Source organism: Ranitomeya variabilis, chromosome 2 (assembly GCF_051348905.1).
Source record: "Ranitomeya variabilis isolate aRanVar5 chromosome 2, aRanVar5.hap1, whole genome shotgun sequence".
NCBI classification, from domain to species: Eukaryota; Metazoa; Chordata; class Amphibia; order Anura; family Dendrobatidae; genus Ranitomeya; species Ranitomeya variabilis.
Genome location: NC_135233.1, coordinates 220,227,499 through 220,247,695, shown reverse-complemented (window position 1 = coordinate 220,247,695; position 20,197 = coordinate 220,227,499). Strand labels below are relative to the sequence as shown.

General features: G+C 41.3%; 1 protein-coding gene across 1 annotated transcript in view; it reads left to right on the top strand.

Annotated features, from left to right (window-relative positions):
• The window catches only part of LOC143804980 (myosin-4-like), a 71,329-nt gene extending 51,574 nt beyond the window's left edge, over nucleotides 1-19,755 (top strand). The window contains exons 28-40 of the mRNA XM_077283663.1: nucleotides 3,541-3,659; nucleotides 3,731-3,927; nucleotides 4,009-4,192; nucleotides 6,272-6,437; nucleotides 6,724-6,848; nucleotides 10,607-10,915; nucleotides 11,003-11,206; nucleotides 11,331-11,456; nucleotides 11,539-11,709; nucleotides 11,945-12,049; nucleotides 15,090-15,185; nucleotides 17,638-17,772; nucleotides 19,656-19,755. Of these exons, the coding sequence (XP_077139778.1) occupies nucleotides 3,541-3,659; nucleotides 3,731-3,927; nucleotides 4,009-4,192; nucleotides 6,272-6,437; nucleotides 6,724-6,848; nucleotides 10,607-10,915; nucleotides 11,003-11,206; nucleotides 11,331-11,456; nucleotides 11,539-11,709; nucleotides 11,945-12,049; nucleotides 15,090-15,185; nucleotides 17,638-17,772; nucleotides 19,656-19,673 (1,955 nt within the window). The 3' untranslated portion in view covers nucleotides 19,674-19,755. The remainder of the gene's footprint in view (nucleotides 1-3,540; nucleotides 3,660-3,730; nucleotides 3,928-4,008; nucleotides 4,193-6,271; nucleotides 6,438-6,723; nucleotides 6,849-10,606; nucleotides 10,916-11,002; nucleotides 11,207-11,330; nucleotides 11,457-11,538; nucleotides 11,710-11,944; nucleotides 12,050-15,089; nucleotides 15,186-17,637; nucleotides 17,773-19,655) is intronic.
• Nucleotides 19,756-20,197: the final 442 nt, after the last annotated feature.

Here is a 20,197-nt window from a genome sequence, read left to right as displayed (position 1 = left end):
CCCACTATGTACTTATATGCATATGCTAAAAGAGTGCCTCAATCAATCTCAAGATATTGCTGCTGGTTCCAGTAGCTCCACTTTGGGGTTGGGCTAGATACAGGAGAGATTGCTGTTTCATTTTGTGATCATTGCTGTGCGTTAAAATTGCACTTCCAGCAAACTTTTAATCCATAAACCTTCCTAAATATATGTGTAGTGAAGATGCATTAACATACTGTATTTATTGACCGCCATGATCCCTGTTTCTCACTGATATATTACTTTTGATTCTTCTTCAAGAATCGAGTGACACTCAAATTTGACTCACTCAGAGGTACAAGTGCTTCTCACAAAATTAGAATATAATCAAAAGGTTAATTTATTTCAGTTCTTCAATACAAAAAGTGAAACTCATATTATATAGAGTCATTACACACAGAGAGGGTGTATTTCAAGTGTTTATTTCTGTTAATGTTGATGATTATGGCTTACAGCCAATGAAAACCCAAAGGTCATTATCTCAGTAAATTAGAATACTTTATAACACCAGCTTGAAAAATGATTTTAAAATCCAAAATGTTGTCCTACTGAAATGTATGTTCAGTAAATGCACTCAATACTTGGTCCGGGCATTTTTTGCATCAATTACTGCATCAATGCATTGCGCATGGAGGCAATCAGCCTGTGACACTGCTGTGGTTTGTTTGATAGCAGCCTTCAGCTCATCTGCATTCTTGGGTCTGGTGCCTCATCTTCCTCTTGACAATACCCCATATATTCTCTATGGGGTGGGGTTAAGGTCAGGCGAGTTTGCTGCCAATCAAGCACAGTGATACTGTTGCTTTTACACAAGGTATTGGTACTTTTGACAGTGTGGACAGGTGCTGAGTCCTGCAGGGGAATTAAATTTCCATCTCCAAAAAGCTTGTCGGCAGACGGAAGCATGAAGTGCTCTAAAATTTCCTAGTAGACGGCTGCGCTGACTTTGGTCTTGATAAAACACAGAGGACACACCAGCAGATGACATGGCTCCTTAACCATCACTGATTGTGGAGACTTCACACTAGACCTCCAGCAGCTTGTATTGTGGCCTCTCCACTCTTCCTCCAGACTCTGGGACCTTGATTTCCAAATGAAATGCAAAATTTACTTTAATCTGAAAACACCTTGGACCACTGAGCAACAGTCCAGTTCTATTTTCTTTGGCCCAAGTTAGAAGCTTCTGGCATTGTCTATTGGTCATGAGTGGCTTGACACAAGGAATGCGACACTTGTAGCCCATGTCCTGGATACATCTGTGTGTGGAGGCTCTTGGAGCAATGACTCCAGCAGCAGTCCACTCCTTGTGAATTTCCCCAAAATTTTTTGAATGGCCTTTTCTTAATCCTTTCAAGGCTGCAGTTATCCCAGTTGCTTGTGCACCTTTTTCTACCACAGTTTTTCCTTCCACTCCCTTTTCCATTAATATGCTTGGATACAGCACTCTGTGAACAGCCAGCTTCTTTAGCAATGAGCTTTTGTGGCTTACCCTCCTTGTGGGGTGTGTCAGTGACTGCCTTCTGGACATCTGTCAAGTCAGCAGTCTTCCCCATGATTGTGGAGCCTACTGAAACAGACTAAGCGACCTTTTAAAATGCTTAGGAAGCCTTTGCAGGTGTTTTTGTTAATCATTCTAATTTACGGAGATGATGACTTTTGCGTTTTCATTGGCTGTAAGCTATAATCATCAACATTAACAAAAATAAACGCTTGAAATAGATCACTCTGTTTGTAATTACTCTCTATAATATGAGTTTCACTTTTTGTATTGAAGAACTGAAATAAATTAAATTTTTGATGACATTCTAATTTTTGTGATAAGCACCTGTATATGTGTGAACCAGAAGTCAGTTTAACAAAATGTAAGGGTATAGAGCATTAATGGCAAATCTTTTAGAGACTGAGTGCCCAAACTGGAACCCAAAACCCATCTGTTTATCGCAAACTGCCATCAATGCAATTTAACCTGAGTACTGAGGTTTCAGTTTAGAAAAAACAATTAGTACAGAGAGCATGCGGGAGCAGCAGGACGCAGGCGGGGGAAGCAGAGAAGCAGAACAGGCAGAGGCAACAGAGAGCAGCCACAGACAGGAGCTGGGGTACCAGACTGCAGAATATGCTTCCTATCCTGGTATATGCTCCCCCCATCCTGGCATATGCCACACATCCTGGTATATGCTCCCCCGTCCTGATATATATCCCGCATCCTTGTATATGCTCCCCAATCCATGCATATGCCCTCATCCATGTACATGTTCCCCCAATGTATATGCCCTCATCCATGTATATGTTCCGCCATCCATGTATATGTATATCCCTCAATTCATGTATACCCCCCTTAGTTGTATGTGTCCTGCCATCCATGTATATGCCCCCCATCCTGGTATATGCCTTTCATCCTGGTATATATGCCCCATCCTTGCATACATCCACCATCCTGCTCACACCGCATAGAAAAAAAAAAAAAAACACAAACCCTACTACTCCCTTTCTTTCTCCCCCTCCCCTTCTGATGCCGGCAACTGACTTCAGCGTCCAAGCGACTGGGGCACATAAAGTGCGACTGGGGCACATAAAGTCACTGCCACGCACACAGTCACGTGTATGCTGATGTTAGCTGTTTGACTCTGATTGGCTAGCAGCGTGTATTGCGGCGCACGGACCCGGTAAGTTCATGCGTTGCAATACATTTCAGCTGGATGTGTCCAAAGATGAACATCCAGCTGAAGTAGGGGCTAGCATTGCTGGGCTCCTCACCCTCATGGGCGCTGTCCACTGATGCAGAACTGCACTAGTGCTGAGGTGATGGCGCACGTGCCCACAGGGAGGGCTCAGCGGACCCCTCTGAAAAAATTGCCATAGGTTTACTACCACTGCTATAGACCATAGTTCTGGTGCTCAATAGGCTTATATTGTACAAATGACTTCTGGTTCACACATAAACCCCATGTATGATCTGTTGAGACTGCGATCATTAATTATTTTAATGCACCTACTTCACTACATACATACTTAGATAGGTTTATGGAATAATAATGTTTTGTTGAGTGAATCTTTAAGTTGCTAGCTGGACCTGCTTAATAGCCAATCTAGCCCTCTTCTCTGTAGATTTATTGTGGCTAAGAAGGACCACACAATTGAAACCCATTGGTAAAGGAAGTTTTCCCCTATGTCAAACCCAAGCTGGAAATGGTGCTGGTATCTTGAGATCTAAGCACCTTTGTTATAACAAGCAAGTATGTTGTATAGCTTTATATTTTAAAAATATCTAAAAGTTTGTTTGTAAGTGGACAATTCTGAAAAATCTTGTATTTTTTATTTGACTGTAGTCTAAAAGTTAACAGTCTTGAAAAATTCTTGATTATTATCAAACAGGTTCATTTAGGTGGAATAGACATTATTGTCAGCAAAATAGTAGATTACTACTGTATTTTCTACAATTACTTAAAATTTGCTATTTTTAAAATTAAGTACCCAACTTTTTGTATTTTTAAATGTTCACTTGTATATGTATTTTAGGTGAGCTTTCTCATCAACTTGAGGAAAAAGAATCTCTAATATCTCTGCTCTCCAGAGGAAAGCAGGGATTCACCCAGCAGGTGGAGGAACTCAAGAGACAACTTGAAGAAGAATCAAAAGTAATACATGAGTGTTGATCATTTCTAAGTGCAAATCTCCATAAATGTTTATAACATTTTGTTTATTTTAGGCCAAAAATGCCCTAGCCCATGCTCTTCAGTCTGCCCGTCATGACAATGACTTGCTCCGTGAACAATATGAGGAGGAGCAGGAAGCTAAAGCTGAACTCTGTCGTACTTTGTCCAAAGCTAACGGTGAAGTTGCTCAGTGGAGGACCAAATATGAAACTGATGCCATTCAACGCACGGAGGAGCTGGAAGAGGCCAAGTAACTAATTTAATACTGACAAGTACAAAATGCTAAATATGTTAAACAAATATGCTAATAATTATCTTAACACTTTTATAGAAAGAAGTTGGCTCAGCGCTTGCAAGAAGCTGAAGAGCAGGTAGAAGTTGTAAACTCTAAATGTGCTTCATTGGAGAAAACCAAACAAAGGCTGCATGCAGAGGTGGAAGATCTAATGGTTGATATGGAGAGAGCAAACAGTACATCAGTGGCTCTGGATAAGAAACAGAGAAACTTTGATAAGGTAGATTTTTAATTAAACTATACAGTACTGTAACAAGCCTGAAGCTGCATTTACACTGAAAGATAATCATGAATGATTGTTCTTAAAAAGGTTTGTTTCACGATTATCTAGTGGTGCAAACAGGTGAGCATCACCTGATGAACGAGTAAAATACGAGCTCATTGGGTAAAGTTTTTGAAGAGCAAAAGATTACCATTCTAAGCAATGCATGGTGCTGCATAAACAGGATTAACACTGCCGAGAACCATGGCAGCCTATGTGCACTAACAGATCTATCATAGATCGCTCAGTGTGTATCATTTACTTTGGCCTGCTTGTCTAAACAGGCTATGAAACTATCGCGGATCGGCAGTCGTACCATGCTGCTGGTCGGTCTTTGTAAATGTACAATAAATGCCAGTGTGCATCAACTCACTGGGACAGATTTTAGTTTAAAGGGAACCTGTCACGTGAAAAAACACTATTAACCTGCAGATATAGTGTTAAAGGGAACCTGTCAGCAGGATTGTGCTGAGTAACCTACAGACAGTGTCAGGTTGGCACCACTATACTGAGTAAAGTGATAACTGATAATCCATCTTGTGGTTGTTGTTTATTCTTTATTTGCAGTTTTCAGTAAATGATATGCTCGTGCTCCGGGGCGGCCTGCGGTTGGGGCTTTATGTAGTGCTCTTCTTACATATTCAACTGTATTGCTTCTGACAGGTCACTGTGACCTGCCCCCTATTTTACAAACTGAATACAATATGTTTTGGAAAAAAAAACATTCAGCAGGCGGCACCTGTGCTGCAGCATGATCTTGTCTATAATGTGCATTTAATTATTTTATTTGCTGATATAAGTTTATTCAGAAAAAAAATTCTCTCTCAAAATATCCAATAGAGCCAATAAATGCTATCTTGGCGGAGACAATTTTTTTTTTCCTCTAGCAAAATGGTGTTGGTGGTGCCTGCACAGTAGCATCTATCGGATTGCCTGCCTGCTGAATGTGAATATATATATATTTTTTTGTTTTTCAAAACATTATATACAGTATGTAAAATAGGGGGCAGGTCACTGAGGGATCAGAGACCTGTCATAAGCCAAACAGATGCATATGTAAGCAGAGCGCTACATAAAGCCCCGCCCACAGCCCCTCCACAGGCCCACCCCAAAGCATGAGAATCTCTTTAACTGAAAACTGCAAATAAAGATTAAACAGCAACCACAAGACGGATTTCATCACCCACGTAACAATTTAATCAGTATGACGGCGCCAACCTGATAGTGTCTATAGTTTACCGAGCACAATCCTCCTGACAGGTTCTCTTTAATGTGCAGGCTAGTAGCCCAACCAACCCAGTGCCCGCACTTAGAGCCCTGCTGCAGGGAGGAAATTAACTTTATTTTCCCCTGCAGTGCTCGGCGTTCAGTCTCAGGGGCGGTGCTGCCGCGAATTCAGTCACTGCTCTATGTATAGAGATCGGCGACTGTAACTGTGCCCCCTGCACTGACTTATAGTTGACCCTAATGATGAGCCCTCTGTAAGTCAGTGATGGGGGCACGATTACAGCCACCACTCACTACACACAGAGCAGTGACTGAAACCCCGCTGGCGACACCCCTGTGACTGAACCCTGAATGCTGCTGTGGGGGAATAAAGTTAATTTCATCCCGGCAGTGCGGTTCTAAGTGTGGGTGCCAAGCGAGGTTCAGGTTAACCTGAAGATTAACACCATATCTGCAGGATAATAGCATGTTTTCAAGTAACAGGTTTCTACTGAATAACAGCAATCAAAAAGTCTTTAAAATGGTGTACATTTAGCTGGATTTCCGGAATCAAACATTTTATCCTCAATCATCTAGACGAGCAAAAAGAAAGCCCTTTTTAATTTACATACATTTCTTAAAACTCCCCCGGTTTCCAGATAGAGCCACGTGTTATGTGATATTGACCCTTTGCTTTTACTGGCTTCTGTAGAGGCCCCATCTGTTCCATTGTTTAGGTCACCTTAAGCTAGTTCACAATAGGAGCCACAGCTTTTGTCATGAACAAGTGGTATCAGAAACTTTAAAGTTATATGATCTGTCCATTTATAGGTTCTTGTAGAGTGGAAACAGAAGTATGAAGAGAGTCAGGCTGAATTGGAAGCTTCTCAGAAAGAGGCTCGCTCCTTGAGCACTGAGATCTTTAAGATGAAGAATTCTTACGAAGAAACATTGGAACAAACTGAGACCTTGAGACGTGAAAACAAGAACTTACAACGTATGTCTATGTCTTAAAGACCAAAACTACTGACCTAATCATGCATTTCTATTAGTTACATTTTTAAAAGTGTAATACAATCTTAAAATCAACCGTAAATGTCAGCTACATAAGGATGTTCTCCATTGTGGTGTCTACTCTTTAGGCTTTATATTCCTAAAGAGAGGAAATTGCCTCAGTTCTCCTTAAAGGTCCGGTCAAAGGTGATTTGGTTGGTACTTTAACTTGTCAGTAGAGTTGTCTGTATACTTTCTACGCAAAACACCTATTCTTTTTTTTTATTCAGAGGAAATCTCAGACCTGACAGAGCAGATTGGCGACACTGCAAAATCGATAAATGAACTAGAAAAGGCTAGAAAGCAGATTGAACAGGAAAGGAATGATCTTCAGGCTGCTCTAGAAGAAGCTGAGGTCTGAAAATTTGAATTTTTCCCCTATGTTATATTTTATTTCTGCAGTCAAGATCTTTTAAAGCTAAGGATTATTCCCAACATTGAAAGTTATCACCTATCCTCAGTGTAAATGATAACATTCTGATCAGTGAGAGCCCAACCGCTTTATTTGGCTATCTCTGCCAAATGAATGAAGCAGCGGCACACATGCCTGGCCATGTCTTTATTCAAATGAGCAGCTATAGGAAAAAAAATGGAGACACAAAGCGCAAAATAGGGTCTTATCCTTTAGATAACCAAGAGAGCTTTCTTAGAATAGCTCACCTGATTTTGTTCAATGAAGAGCATGTAGCGATTTCGGCTGCTGCAGATCCACAAGCCGATCAACGGCCGTATGACAATATAAACTGTGCAGGAGGTGTGGGTTAAATCCGCGCTGCCTTAATGATGAAGTTCCAAGGATAATAAATTTAAAAGGTGGCTTATTCAACGCGTTTCAAGGTCAGTGCGACCTCTTCTTCAGTTGTATGTGGAATTTCCTGAAGAAGAGGTCGCACTGACCTTGAAACACGTTGAATAAACCACCTTTTAAATTTATTATCCTTGGAACTTCATCATTAAGGCAGCGCGGATTTAACTCACACCTCCTGCACAGTTTTTATTCAAATGAGGGTGAATGATCAGATAAATTATGAAAAAAAAACAGTTAAGGGTAAGTTCTGCTCTACTCACTTCTGCATTGTGAAGTGAGTCGGGCAGGTGATTTTACATCTATTGATACTAGTCAGGGTGTGTGTAATCTTCAGGTATCGCTGCATTCATTCTGCTCATCACGCACAGTTGCACTGGTCATAGATGTAAGCTACACTTATTACCATTATTTCTCACTAACAAGCACATTTGGCCAATTGGACAAGCTAGAAGCCTCTACTGTGTCTTCTACAGAGAATTTAACAGGTAAAAATTCAGAATCCTGTTTATCCCACAAACAACACGCATCAACTATCCACAAGGGTAGAAGGGTAATAAATATGGGATTGTTGGGCCATATACCGATCATGAGAAGAAAGGGCCTTATTGTCACACTGCAGCTCTGCAGGTAAATGCAAACTCCACTAGATGGCAACAGCATGGAGAGAGGGCTGAAATCCTGCTCAGAGCAGACCATCAGAACTGCAGTGAGGCTACCACCAGGTGGCAGCAGAATAGTCAAACAAGCCAGGTAGATACCAGAGAGTAGCATAGTACCAAGGGAAATTCCAAACAGAGTCAGAGGAGCGCCAAAAGGTGAGTACTGGTCCATAGCAGAAGTACAAGAAGGAAGAGACAGAATCAGGTCAGAGCCAAAGCAGAGTCGAGTACCCGGGAATCCAAACACACAGGGAAACATAGAGTCGGGGCGGGAAGAGAGGAATGAACAGACACGGGCAAAGACAGCTAAACGCAGCAGAACAAATCTGGGTTTTAACAGAGCCAACTACACATGCCATAGGCAGGAAATATAACTGACACTGCCTGCAGGATGCAGCGCAGAGAAATAGCAGACCTGACACTGGAATGAATCAGAGAAAGTTAACCACTGACATGACCAGACCGGGTAAAGGAGAGACAAGACCCAAAACCCGGTCTGGATCATTACACTTATGCCCCCTGCGACTGAGGTGGTAGGGCTCAAGCTTGGCAATTGTTCCATGTACTGTCTACAGGAGCGGTAATCATGATTGCACACTACCACAGTCCCACTCAAGGGAATAAAGAGTAGATCAGTCATGATAGTGTGCAATGATTACCGCTCTTCAAGACAGTATAAGCGTGGTAATCATGATTGCACACTACCACTAGCACAGACCCACTCAACTCAAGTGAATAAAGTGTAGGTCACACATACACCAACTGCTATATTCATGCAGGACTTTGTTTGGGACCGATGGTGATCGCAGAGGTCGGATCTCCATGGATCATACGTTTATCACCTATATTGTATATATACAGTAGATGATAAATATTATTTTCTGCATAGCCCTTTAAAAGGCATACAGTTAGGTCCATATATATTTGGACAGAGACAACATTTTTCTAATTTTGGTTATAGACATTACCACAATGAATTTTAAACAAAACAATTCAGATGCAGTTGAAGTTCAGACTTTCAGCTTTCATTTGAGAGTATCCACATTAAAATTGGATGAAGGGTTTAGGAGTTTCAACTCCTTAACAGGTGCCACCCTGTTTTTAAAGGGACCAAAAGTAATTGGACAGATTCAATAATTTTTAATGAAATGTTCATTTTTAGTACTTGGTTGAAAACCCTTTGTTGGCAATGACTGCCTGAAGTCTTGAACTTATGGACATCACCAGATGATGTGTTTCCTCCTTTTTCATGGTCTGCCAGGCCTTCACTGCGGTGGTTTTCAGTTGCTGTTTGTTTGTGGGCCTTTCTGTCTGAAGTTTAGTCTTTAACAAGGGAAATGCATGCTCAATTGGGTTGAGATCAAGTGACTGACTTGGCCATTCAAGAATATTCCACTTCTTTGCTTTAATAAACTCCTGGGTTGCTTTGGCTTTATGCTTTGGGTCATTGTCCATCTGTAGTATGAAACGACGACCAATCAGTTTGGCTGCATTTGGCTGGCTCTGAGCACACAGTATGGCTCTGAAGACCTCAGAATTCATTCGGCTGCTTCTGTCCTGTGTCACATCATCAATAAACACTAAGGACCCAGTGCCACTGGCAGCCATGCATGCCCAAGCCATCACACTGCCTCCGCCGTGTTTTACAGATGATGTGGTATGCTTTGGACCGTGAGCTGTACCACGCCTTCGCCATACTTTTCTCTTTCCATCATTCTGGTAGAGGTTGATCTTGGTTTCATCTGTCCAAAAAATGTTCTTCCAGAACTGTGCTGGCTTTTTTAGATGTTTTTTAGCAAAGTCCAGTCTAGCCTTTTTATTCTTGATGCTTATGAGTGGCTTGCACCGTGCAGTGAACCCTCTGTATTTACTTTCATGCAGTCTTCTCTTTATGGTAGATTTGGATATTGATACACCTACCTCCTGGAGAGTGTTGTTCACTTGGTTGGCTGTTGTGAAGGGGTTTCTCTTCACCATGGAGATTATTCTGCGATCATCCACCACTGTTGTCTTCTGTGGGTGCCCAGGTCTTTTTGCATTGATGAGTTCACCAGTGCTTTCTTTCTTTCTCAGGATGTACCAAAACTGTAGATTTTGCCACTCCTAATAATGTAGCAATTTCTCGGATGGGTTTTTTCTGTTTTCGCAGCTTAAGGATGGCTTTTTTCACCTGCATGGAGAGCTCCTTTGACCACATGTTTACTTAACAGCAAAACCTTTCAAATGCAAGCACCACGCCTCAAATCAACTCCAGGCCTTTTATATGCTTAATTGAGAATTACATATTGAAGGGATTGCCCACACCTGTCCATGAAATAGCCTTGGAGTCAATTGTCCAATTACTTTTGGTCCCTTTAAAAACAGGGTGGCACAGGTTAAGGAGCTGAAACTCCTAAACCCTTCATCCAATTTTAATGTGGATACCCTCAAATGAAAGCTGAAAGTCTGAACTTCAACTGCATCTGAATTGTTTTGTTTAAAATTCATTGTGGTAATGCCTATTACCAAAAGTAGAAAAATGTTGTCTTTGTCCAAATATATATGGACCTAACTGTACATTGCTTGATTTGCCCCATAGACATTATGTAGTTGGTGGATCTACTGAAATGTATGCTTACTGTTACTTTTATAATTACATCTTCAAAGGGCTCACTTGAACACGAAGAATCAAAGATCTTGCGTGTCCACCTTGAGCTCAACCAGCTGAAATCAGAAATAGAAAGAAAGAATGCAGAGAAGGATGAGGAAATTGAGCAGCTTAAGAAGAACGGACAAAGAGGTATAGACACCATGCAGAGCACATTGGATTCTGAAATAAGAAGTAGGAATGAAGCTCTGAGGCTTAAGAAGAAGATGGAAGGAGACCTGAATGAAATGGAGATCCAACTAAGCCATGCCAATCGACAGGCTGCAGAGGCACAGAAGCAACTAAAAATTGTCCAAGGGCAACTGAAGGTCATTTTATAATTTAAATGCTATCCAATTAAAGTTGTACTTGGCCAATCTCATATCTAGCAATTTAACATTGTTTTTTCCTGACAGGATGGTCAGCTGCTATTTGATGATACCTTGAGAGGACAGGAAGATTTGAAAGAACAGCTTTCCGTGATTGAACGTAGAAGCAATTTGCAACAAACCGAAATTGAGGAGTCCAGGGCCACTCTAGAACAGACAGAGAGATCACGCAAATTAGCAGAACAGGAACTTCAGGACGCCAGTGAACGTCTTCAGCTTCTCCACTCACAGGTGTGATCTTCAGCTGATGATCACTGAAAGTGCCTACAGCCATCCATAATGTATTTGTTGTGTGAATGGCCAGTGAATGTATCAAGATCATGAAAAATATTAGATAACAACCTATTTTGTTTAGAACACCAACCTTATTACTACCAAGAAGAAGCTTGAAAATGACATTGGTCAGCTCCAGAATGAAATTGAAGAGGCTGTTCAGGAATCTAGAAATGCTGATGAAAAAGCTAAGAAAGCCATCACAGATGTAACTTTCCTATTTCATTCTATTACTAAGCATTAATCTATTTGATGATTGAACAGATACATTCTTATTAATTTGTTTTAAGGCTGCTCTCATGGCAGAGGAGTTAAAGAAGGAGCAGGACACAAGTGCTCATCTGGAAAGAATGAAGAAGAACCTGGATCAGACAGTGAAGGATCTACAGCACCGTCTGGATGAAGCTGAACAGCTGGCACTAAAGGGTGGCAAGAAGCAGCTTCAGAAACTGGAAGCCAGGGTAAACACATTGTATACAGCAATTGGTATAATGTTGATTTCATAGTTGTGAGGGTTAGAGTAAGCTCAGTTTCACAAATCTAAGATTTACAGTCCGCCTTTAGACTCAAACTCATCAGCATCATAGGCATTTATGAGTTTGGGCCAGGAGAACCGTGGTTGGTTCAGACACTGCTGTCTGTACCTGAAATGTGCATGTGGGACATGTGAAACCAGTTAAACACATGTATTTACAGGTCCGTGAATTGGAAAATGAGTTGGAGAATGAACAGAAACGAGGTATTGAGACTTTCAAAGGTGTTCGGAAATATGAGATGAAAGTGAAGGAATTGACCTACCAGGTTAGATACCCTGTTTTTTGTTTGTTTGTTTTAAAATCTTTTTATTGATGTTTTCCATAACAATAACCATACATGGCAATTCAAATTGCAATAACAGTAGCAAAAAAGAGAAATCAACATAATGCCAAGTATCCCTCCCCCACTCCCACCCATCCCTTCTCTGCGTGCAGCTGTTATATTGTATTAAGGAACTGGCGAATGTCCACTAAGGGTACCGTCACACAGTGGAATTTTCATCGCCACGACAGCACGATTCGTGACGTTCTAGCGATGTATTTACGATATCGCAGTGTCTGACACGCTACTGCGATCAGGGACTCCGCTGAGAATCGTACGTCGTAGCAGATCGTTTGAAACTTTCTTTCGTCGCTGGATCTCCCGCTGTCATCGCTGGATTGTTGTGTGTGACAGCGATCCAGCGATGCGTTCGCTGGTAACCAGGGTAAACATCGGGTTACTAAGCGCAGGGCCGCGCTTAGTAACCCGATGTTTACCCTGGTTACCAGCGTAAAAGTAAAAAAAAAAAAAAACGTACATACTCACCATCTGATGTCCGTCATGTCCCTTGCCGTCCGCTTCCCGCTCTGACTGTCTGCCGGCCGGAAAGTGAGAGCACAGCAGTGACGTCACCACTGTGCTCTGCTCTCACTATACAGCGGCACTCAGTCAGAGCGGGAAGCGGACGGCGAGGGACCTGACGGACATCAGATGGTGAGTATGTACGGTTTGTTTTTTTTTCACTTTTACGCTGGTAACCACGGTAAACATCGGGTTACTAAGCGCGGCCCTGCGCTTAGTAACCCGATGTTTACCCTGGTTACCAGCGAACCTTGGCATCGTTGGTCGCTGGAGAGCGGTCTGTGTGACAGCTCCCCAGCGACCATACAACGACTTACCAACGATCACGGCCAGGTCGTATTGCTGGTCGTGATCATTGGTAAATCGTTATGTGAGACGGTACCCTTACTCCTTGTAGAAGATACCATTGAGTGTTTTCAAAATGAGATCTCAGTTTATCTCTAATCTCTGTGGAAAGTGATGGGATAAATAAAGACCAAGTGGTCAAGAACCTTCCCGACATTCTTTCCTTGCTAGTCAGCACATCTAGCCAGTCCATTTTGAAAAGAAACATGATTTTTGTGTAAATTAAAGATTGTGGTGGTATATTTGGGCTTAACCAATGATGTAACATGATTTTTCTAGTGGCCGAGGCCCAAATCATCAAAGTAGCTTTAATATATTTAGGTAATGTTTTCTGATTTTCATAAAAAATATTAAAAATAGTCCACTGTGGTATAAGTGGAAAGGAGATCCCACACATCTCCTGTAGTTTCGTGTGTATGGTTCCCCAAAGCCCCCCGTATTCTTGAGCAACCCCACAAATGATTAAATAAATCAGTATTTCATATTTTGTATTTAGAGCATGAATAAGAAGTTGAGGGAGACATTTTAGATTGGACATATGGGGTGATGTAAGCTCTATGCAGAATCAATAGTGCCATATCAGTGTAGCTGCTGTATGATATAAATTTCCTTTGTGTTACTGTGGCATCCAAAAATTCACTAGCCTATAGGCCCAAAATATCTTTTGACCATCTTGTTGGTCCCATGTTTTCTCCTTCCCATGACCAAGTTCTGCGCAGCGTGAGATAAATGCTACTGGTAGAAGCTACCTGTAGTCTTGCATTTCTAAGAAAACCATCCAAAATGTTCCCCCTAGTCTCTGTAACCCCACCCGGTAAGCATTTTTGAAGTAGACTATGTTCCTGACGGAAGAGAAAGGGGTTATTAACAAATAATGGGAAGCGTTGAGATGCTACTTCAAAAGAAAGCATGGAGAAACCAATATCCAGCAGATCAATTACTAGAGTGCAACCTTGGTCTGCAAGGGTTTTATAATACAAAGGTGGAGTACCGTGGAGTACCGTTTAAAAAACTAGGATTACCCAAAAAAAGGTTCAAATGGAGATAACTTGTAAGGTAATTTACAAATCTTCCTACACCGCCTCCAAGTCATTATTGTTTGCCACAGTGTTGGGTGTTCTTGGATTTCGACAGGGAGTTCCTCGTGCTTAGGTGCAACATAGCAGTCAATGAGATATGTGGGCAAAGTTGTTGTTCCAAAGTTACGAAATGAGAAATCCCCCGTATCCAGTCTATAGTGTACCTAAGATTCGCTGCCAAATTATATCTATTTATGTCAGGGAAATTAATCTCACCCTCTGCCCTTGATGCTTGTAATTTTGATAGCCCTATTCGTGTCCTACTTGTATCGCCTCGTATACATTTCCAAAAGGCTTTATTTAAAAATTTGAGATCTGCCTGAGATATTAATAGGGGAAGGGTCTGAAAAACATACATTAGTTTAGGAAACGCTACCATTTTGATAAGATGGCATTGACCTAAGAAAGATAGTGTGAAATGTTTCCAGGAATTTAAAAGATTGATCAGTGATTATATTAGTGGTCTATAACTGATCCTATATAGAATTGAAGGATCTGCAGGAAGTTGTATGCCTAAATATATAATAGATTCCTGGCTCAAGTGAAATGGAAACATAGGATCAGACAACTTCCCCGATCTGAAGAGTGACAAGGCCTCAGATTTATTGTAATTGATTTTGAAGCCCGAACATTTACCAAATTCCCCCAAGACCTCCATAATAGCTGGAACTGCTTGGACAGGATTGACGATAAACAAAAGAATGTCATCAGCAAAAGCTGAGATTTTAACTGAGGTGATCCCAACCTGTATGCCCTCAAACACCGTCAGATCTTGGAGGGTTCTTCGGAGTGGATCAAGCGCTAAATTGAATAACAGGGGAGACAGTGGGCAACCCTGACATGTACCACGCTGAATCTCAAAGGGTAACGATAAGACATTATTTATGAACAGCCTGGACACCGAGTCCCTATAAATTGCTCTAAAAGCAATGAGATACCCTTTTTATTCAGATGTCTCAAGTATTTGGTCCACGCTAATTAACTAACCTATTAATCTATCTGAATATTACTTTTATGCATTACTATTATTCACCTAGACTGAAGAAGACAGAAAGAATAATCTGAGACTACAAGATTTGGTCGACAAGCTACAGTTAAAAGTTAAAGCCTATAAGAAACAGGTTGAAGAATCTGTAAGTTAAAATCCTTGTAAATATATTAGTCCTTGTAAATGAAGGTTGAATGAATGTGACTGGAAAGAGAAGGAAAAACAATACTCTAGTCATTAGCTTATGCAAAAGTATTTTTTGTTCAGCTTTGATTTCAGAACTTTGGGCTAGGCCTCTTCTACAGACAGCTCTGGCAAAAATTAAGAGACCACTGCAAAATGTTCAGTTTGTCTTATTTTACTCTTTATAAGTATATTTTTTAGTACAATTTAAATTGTTAATTTATTCTATAAACTTCTGACAACATGTCTCCGAATTTCCAAGCAATACATTTTGTATACTTTTTCTGAAAAGGAGAAATGGTCAAAATTAAAAAAAAACCCATTGCTTTCAGACCTCAAATAATAATCATAATCATTTAGAAACAACAATACTAATGATTTAACTCAGGAGGAGTTCAGAAATCAATATTTTGTGGAATAACGATGATTTTTAATTACAGCATTCATGCGTCTTGGCATGCTTTCCACCAGTCTTTCACACTGCTTCTGGTGCTAAAATGTAAGCAGTACTTCTTTGTTTGATGGCTTATGACTATCCATCATCCTCTTCATTACATTCCAGAGGTTTTCAATGGGCTTCAGGTCTGGAGATTGGGCTGCCCATGACAGGGTTTTTATGTGGTGGTCTCTTAATTTTTGCCAGAGCTGTATCTTGATCTCCACATTACAGTTTTTCCCCAAACAACAAAGTTATCCCCAGCAATCCGATGGTTTTAGAACCCCAAGACTGGCGCTCTGCATCGTTGTCTTGAATGGAGCAAGGTGCCCATATTCACCTTCATCGTCAATGGGACAGCCAGAAAAAGATGAATTGCTTGTTTTCTCTGGCAGTCCTATAGACAATGAATGGACTGGATGTTGAGCATGTGCATCTTTATTAAAGACGATAATGTACAGCCCAATTTTTAGAGTTCCAGACCTCCAATCTTAGTTTTGCTGGCGTTCCCAGCAGTCATCTCTCCAGTGAAAAACAAATTATCCCCATTCTACAATTTTTAAAGAAATTCAGCAGTTCCACACTGCCCCTAATGTATGACTAGTTCATGCTCATGCTCATTATCTTTATTCATAAAACTGCTGGTTTGCATGTAGCTTATATTACTGTCTAGGGATTTATCTCCATAATGGCAAAATTTTACTTCTTAAGACCATGTTCATATGTTAAGAATATCCTGCATACACACCACAAATAAACAGCTGTTTACAGTACCACACAATTACGGCAGATATTCAAACCATATCATGCTCATGTTGGTGCAGATTTTTGCCCAATAAAATTCTTTGTAATGGATCAGGGTGAAATGTGTAAATAACATATCTCACACTTTGCACTGACGAGGGGCGGTACCTCAAAACACAGTGTCTGCAAATTGATACACTGGTTTTGGCTTTTATCATAAGTCATGTAATAAGGCTCGTTAAAGGGTCGACATTGACTTCTAGGATCACTGCTTCCTAAAGGTGGCACTAGAGTTCTAGTCCACTTCCTGTCTGGAGACTATTTGCATAAATAACACATGAAGATTTTGTTGAGGATTTGGCATTTATTGCAACTTGTGGACAAAGCCTAAAGGTACCTTCACACTAAGCGACTTTGCAGCGAGAACGACGACGATCCGTGACGTTGCAGCGTCCTGGATAGCGATCTCGTTGAGTTTGACACGCAGCAGCGATCTGGATCCCGCTGTGATATCGCTGGTCGGAGCTAGAAGTCCAGAACTTTATTTTGTCGCTTGATCACCCGCTGTCATCGCTGGATCGGTGTGTGTGACACCGATCCAGCGATGTGTTCACTTGTAACCAGGGTAAATATCGCGTTACTAAGCGCAGGGCCACGCTTAGTAACCCGATATTTACCCTGGTTACCATTGTAAAAGTAAAAAAAAAACACTACATACTCACCTTCTGATGTCTGTCACGTCCCCCGCCTGCGGCCTCCCTGCACTGAATGTGTCAGCGCCGGCCGGCCGTAAAGCAGAGCACAGCGGTGACGTCACCGCTGTGCTCTGCTTTACGGCCGGCCGGCGCTGACACATTCAGTGGAGGGAAGCCGCCGGCAGGGGACGTGACAGACATCAGAAGGTGAGTATGTAGTGGGTTTTTTTTACTTTTACAATGGTAACCAGGGTAAATATCGGGTTACTAAGCGCGGCCCTGCGCTTAGCAACCCGATGTTTACCCTGGTTACCCGGGTGCTGCAGGGGGACTTCGGCATCGTTGAAAACAGTTTAAACGATGCCGAAGTCGTTCCCCTGATCGTTGGTCACTGGAGAGAGCTGTCTGTGTGACAGCTCCCCAGCGAACACACAACGACTTACCAACGATCGCATCGCTGGTCGTGATCGTTGGTAAGTCGTTTAGTGTAACGGTACCTTTAGGGTCATTATAACTACTTATTCTCAATGTTTGTTCAGGAAGAACAAGCAAATGCCCTTCTGAGTCGCTTTATGAAGGCTCAACATGAGCTTGAAGAGGCGGAAGAAAGAGCTGACATTGCCGAGTCCCAAGTGAATAAGCTGAGGGCCAAGAGCCGTGATGTTGGTGGGAAGGTAACACAATGACAACATCGTTTTATTTGCCATGTGCATCTACATTGTATATTTTGTTTGTATTGATAGCATCTTTCAGATTGATTCTACTCTCCATGGGGGTGCTAACAATATACAGTGGGGCAAAAAAGTATTTAGTCAGTCAGCAATAGTGCAAGTTCCACCACTTAAAAAGATGAAAGGCGTCTGTAATTTACATCATAGGTAGACCTCAACTATGGGAGACAAACTGAGAAAAAAAAATCCAGAAAATCACATTGTCTGTTTTTTTATCATTTTATTTGCATATTATGGTGGAAAATAAGTATTTGGTCAGAAACAAACAATCAAGATTTCTGGCTCTCACAGACCTGTAACTTCTTCTTTAAGAGTCTCCTCTTTCCTCCACTCATTACCTGTAGTAATGGCACCTGTTTAAACTTGTTATCAGTATAAAAAGACACCTGTGCACACCCTCAAACAGTCTGACTCCAAACTCCACTATGGTGAAGACCAAAGAGCTGTCAAAGGACACCAGAAACAAAATTGTAGCCCTGCACCAGGCTGGGAAGACTGAATTTGCAATAGCCAACCAGCTTGGAGTGAAGAAATCAACAGTGGGAGCAATAATTAGAAAATGGAAGACATACAAGACCACTGATAATCTCCCTCAATCTGGGGCTCCACGCAAAATCCCACCCCGTGGGGTCAGAATGATCACAAGAACGGTGAGCAAAAATCCCAGAACCACGCAGGGGGACCTAGTGAATGAACTGCAGAGAGCTGGGACCAATGTAACAAGGCCTACCATAAGTAACACACTACGCCACCATGGACTCAGATCCTGCAGTGCCAGACGTGTCCCACTGCTTAAGCCAGTACATGTCCGGGCCCGTCTGAAGTTTGCTAGAGAGCATTTGGATGATCCAGAGGAGTTTGGGGAGAATGTCCTATGGTCTGATGAAACCAAACTGGAACTGTTTGGTAGAAACACAACTTGTCGTGTTTGGAGGAAAAAGAATACTGAGTTGCATCCATCAAACACCATACCTACTGTAAAGCATGGTGGTGGAAACATCATGCTTTGGGGCTGTTTCTCTGCAAAGGGGCCAGGACGACTGATCCGGGTACATGAAAGAATGAATGGGGCCATGTTTCGTGAGATTTTGAGTGCAAACCTCCTTCCATCAGCAAGGGCATTGAAGATGAAACGTGGCTGGGTCTTTCAACATGACAATGATCCAAAGCACACCGCCAGGGCAACGAAGGAGTGGCTTCGTAAGAAGCATTTCAAGGTCCTGGAGTGGCCTAGCCAGTCTCCAGATCTCAACCCTATAGAAAACCTTTGGAGGGAGTTGAAAGTCCGTGTTGCCAAGCGAAAAGCCAAAAACATCACTGCTCTAGAGGAGATCTGCATGGAGGAATGGGCCAACATACCAACAACAGTGTGTGGCAACCTTGTGAAGACTTACAGAAAACGTTTGACCTCTGTCATTGCCAACAAAGGATAGATTACAAAGTATTGAGATGAAATTTTGTTTCTGACCAAATACTTATTTTCCACCATAAAATGCAAATAAAATGACAAAAAAAACAGACAATGTGATTTTCTGGATTTTTTTTTCTCAGTTTGTCTCCCATAGTTGAGGTCTACCTATGATGTAAATTACAGACGCCTCTCATCTTTTTAAGTGGTGGAACTTGCACTATTGCTGACTGACTAAATACTTTTTTGCCCCACTGTACTTAGCTATCTCAGAGAGGCAAACACTAGAGACAACTAACCTACCAAACCAAAAGTTTGGGAGTGTAGGAGCACAGCAGAAAAACACTGGACAAGTATCCTCAGTCAGAATGGCAACAATGCTGTAATTAGAGTTTTTGTAACTTTTTTTTCTTTACAGAAAGAAAATAAAGAGTGAACACCCTTATACAAATATTGGAATCTATCAATACTGCTATGTGTTCTTCAACAATTCTCATTTGAAAATTAAATATTATTCCAATCTTTTCTTGTCTCAAGTTGCATTTTTAATAAGTGTATGTCTACAGGATGGGTGTCTTTTCCTTTTGGATTGATTCAATAATTTATGTTGCAATACTTGTTAGAAAAGTGAGACACAGAGAAAAAAAAGAGAGAAAACACAGTAGTTTGACAATAAATGGCTTCACCCAATCACTAAACATGAGAGGAGAAACAGTTTTAGTGTTATCATTCATATTTTCTGACAAAAGGCCAAGAAAGCAACTGTAAAGCACAACTGTAGGTAGCTGTGGGGGACATCATAATACATATAAGGACTTAGGGGAAATCATACTGAATATAGCAAGCTGTAGCGGCCATTATTCTGTATATATGGAAGCTGTAGGAGGAGGAAATCATACTGAATATAGAAAGCTGTAGAAAACATTATTCTGTATATATGGAAGCTGAAGAAGGCATCAT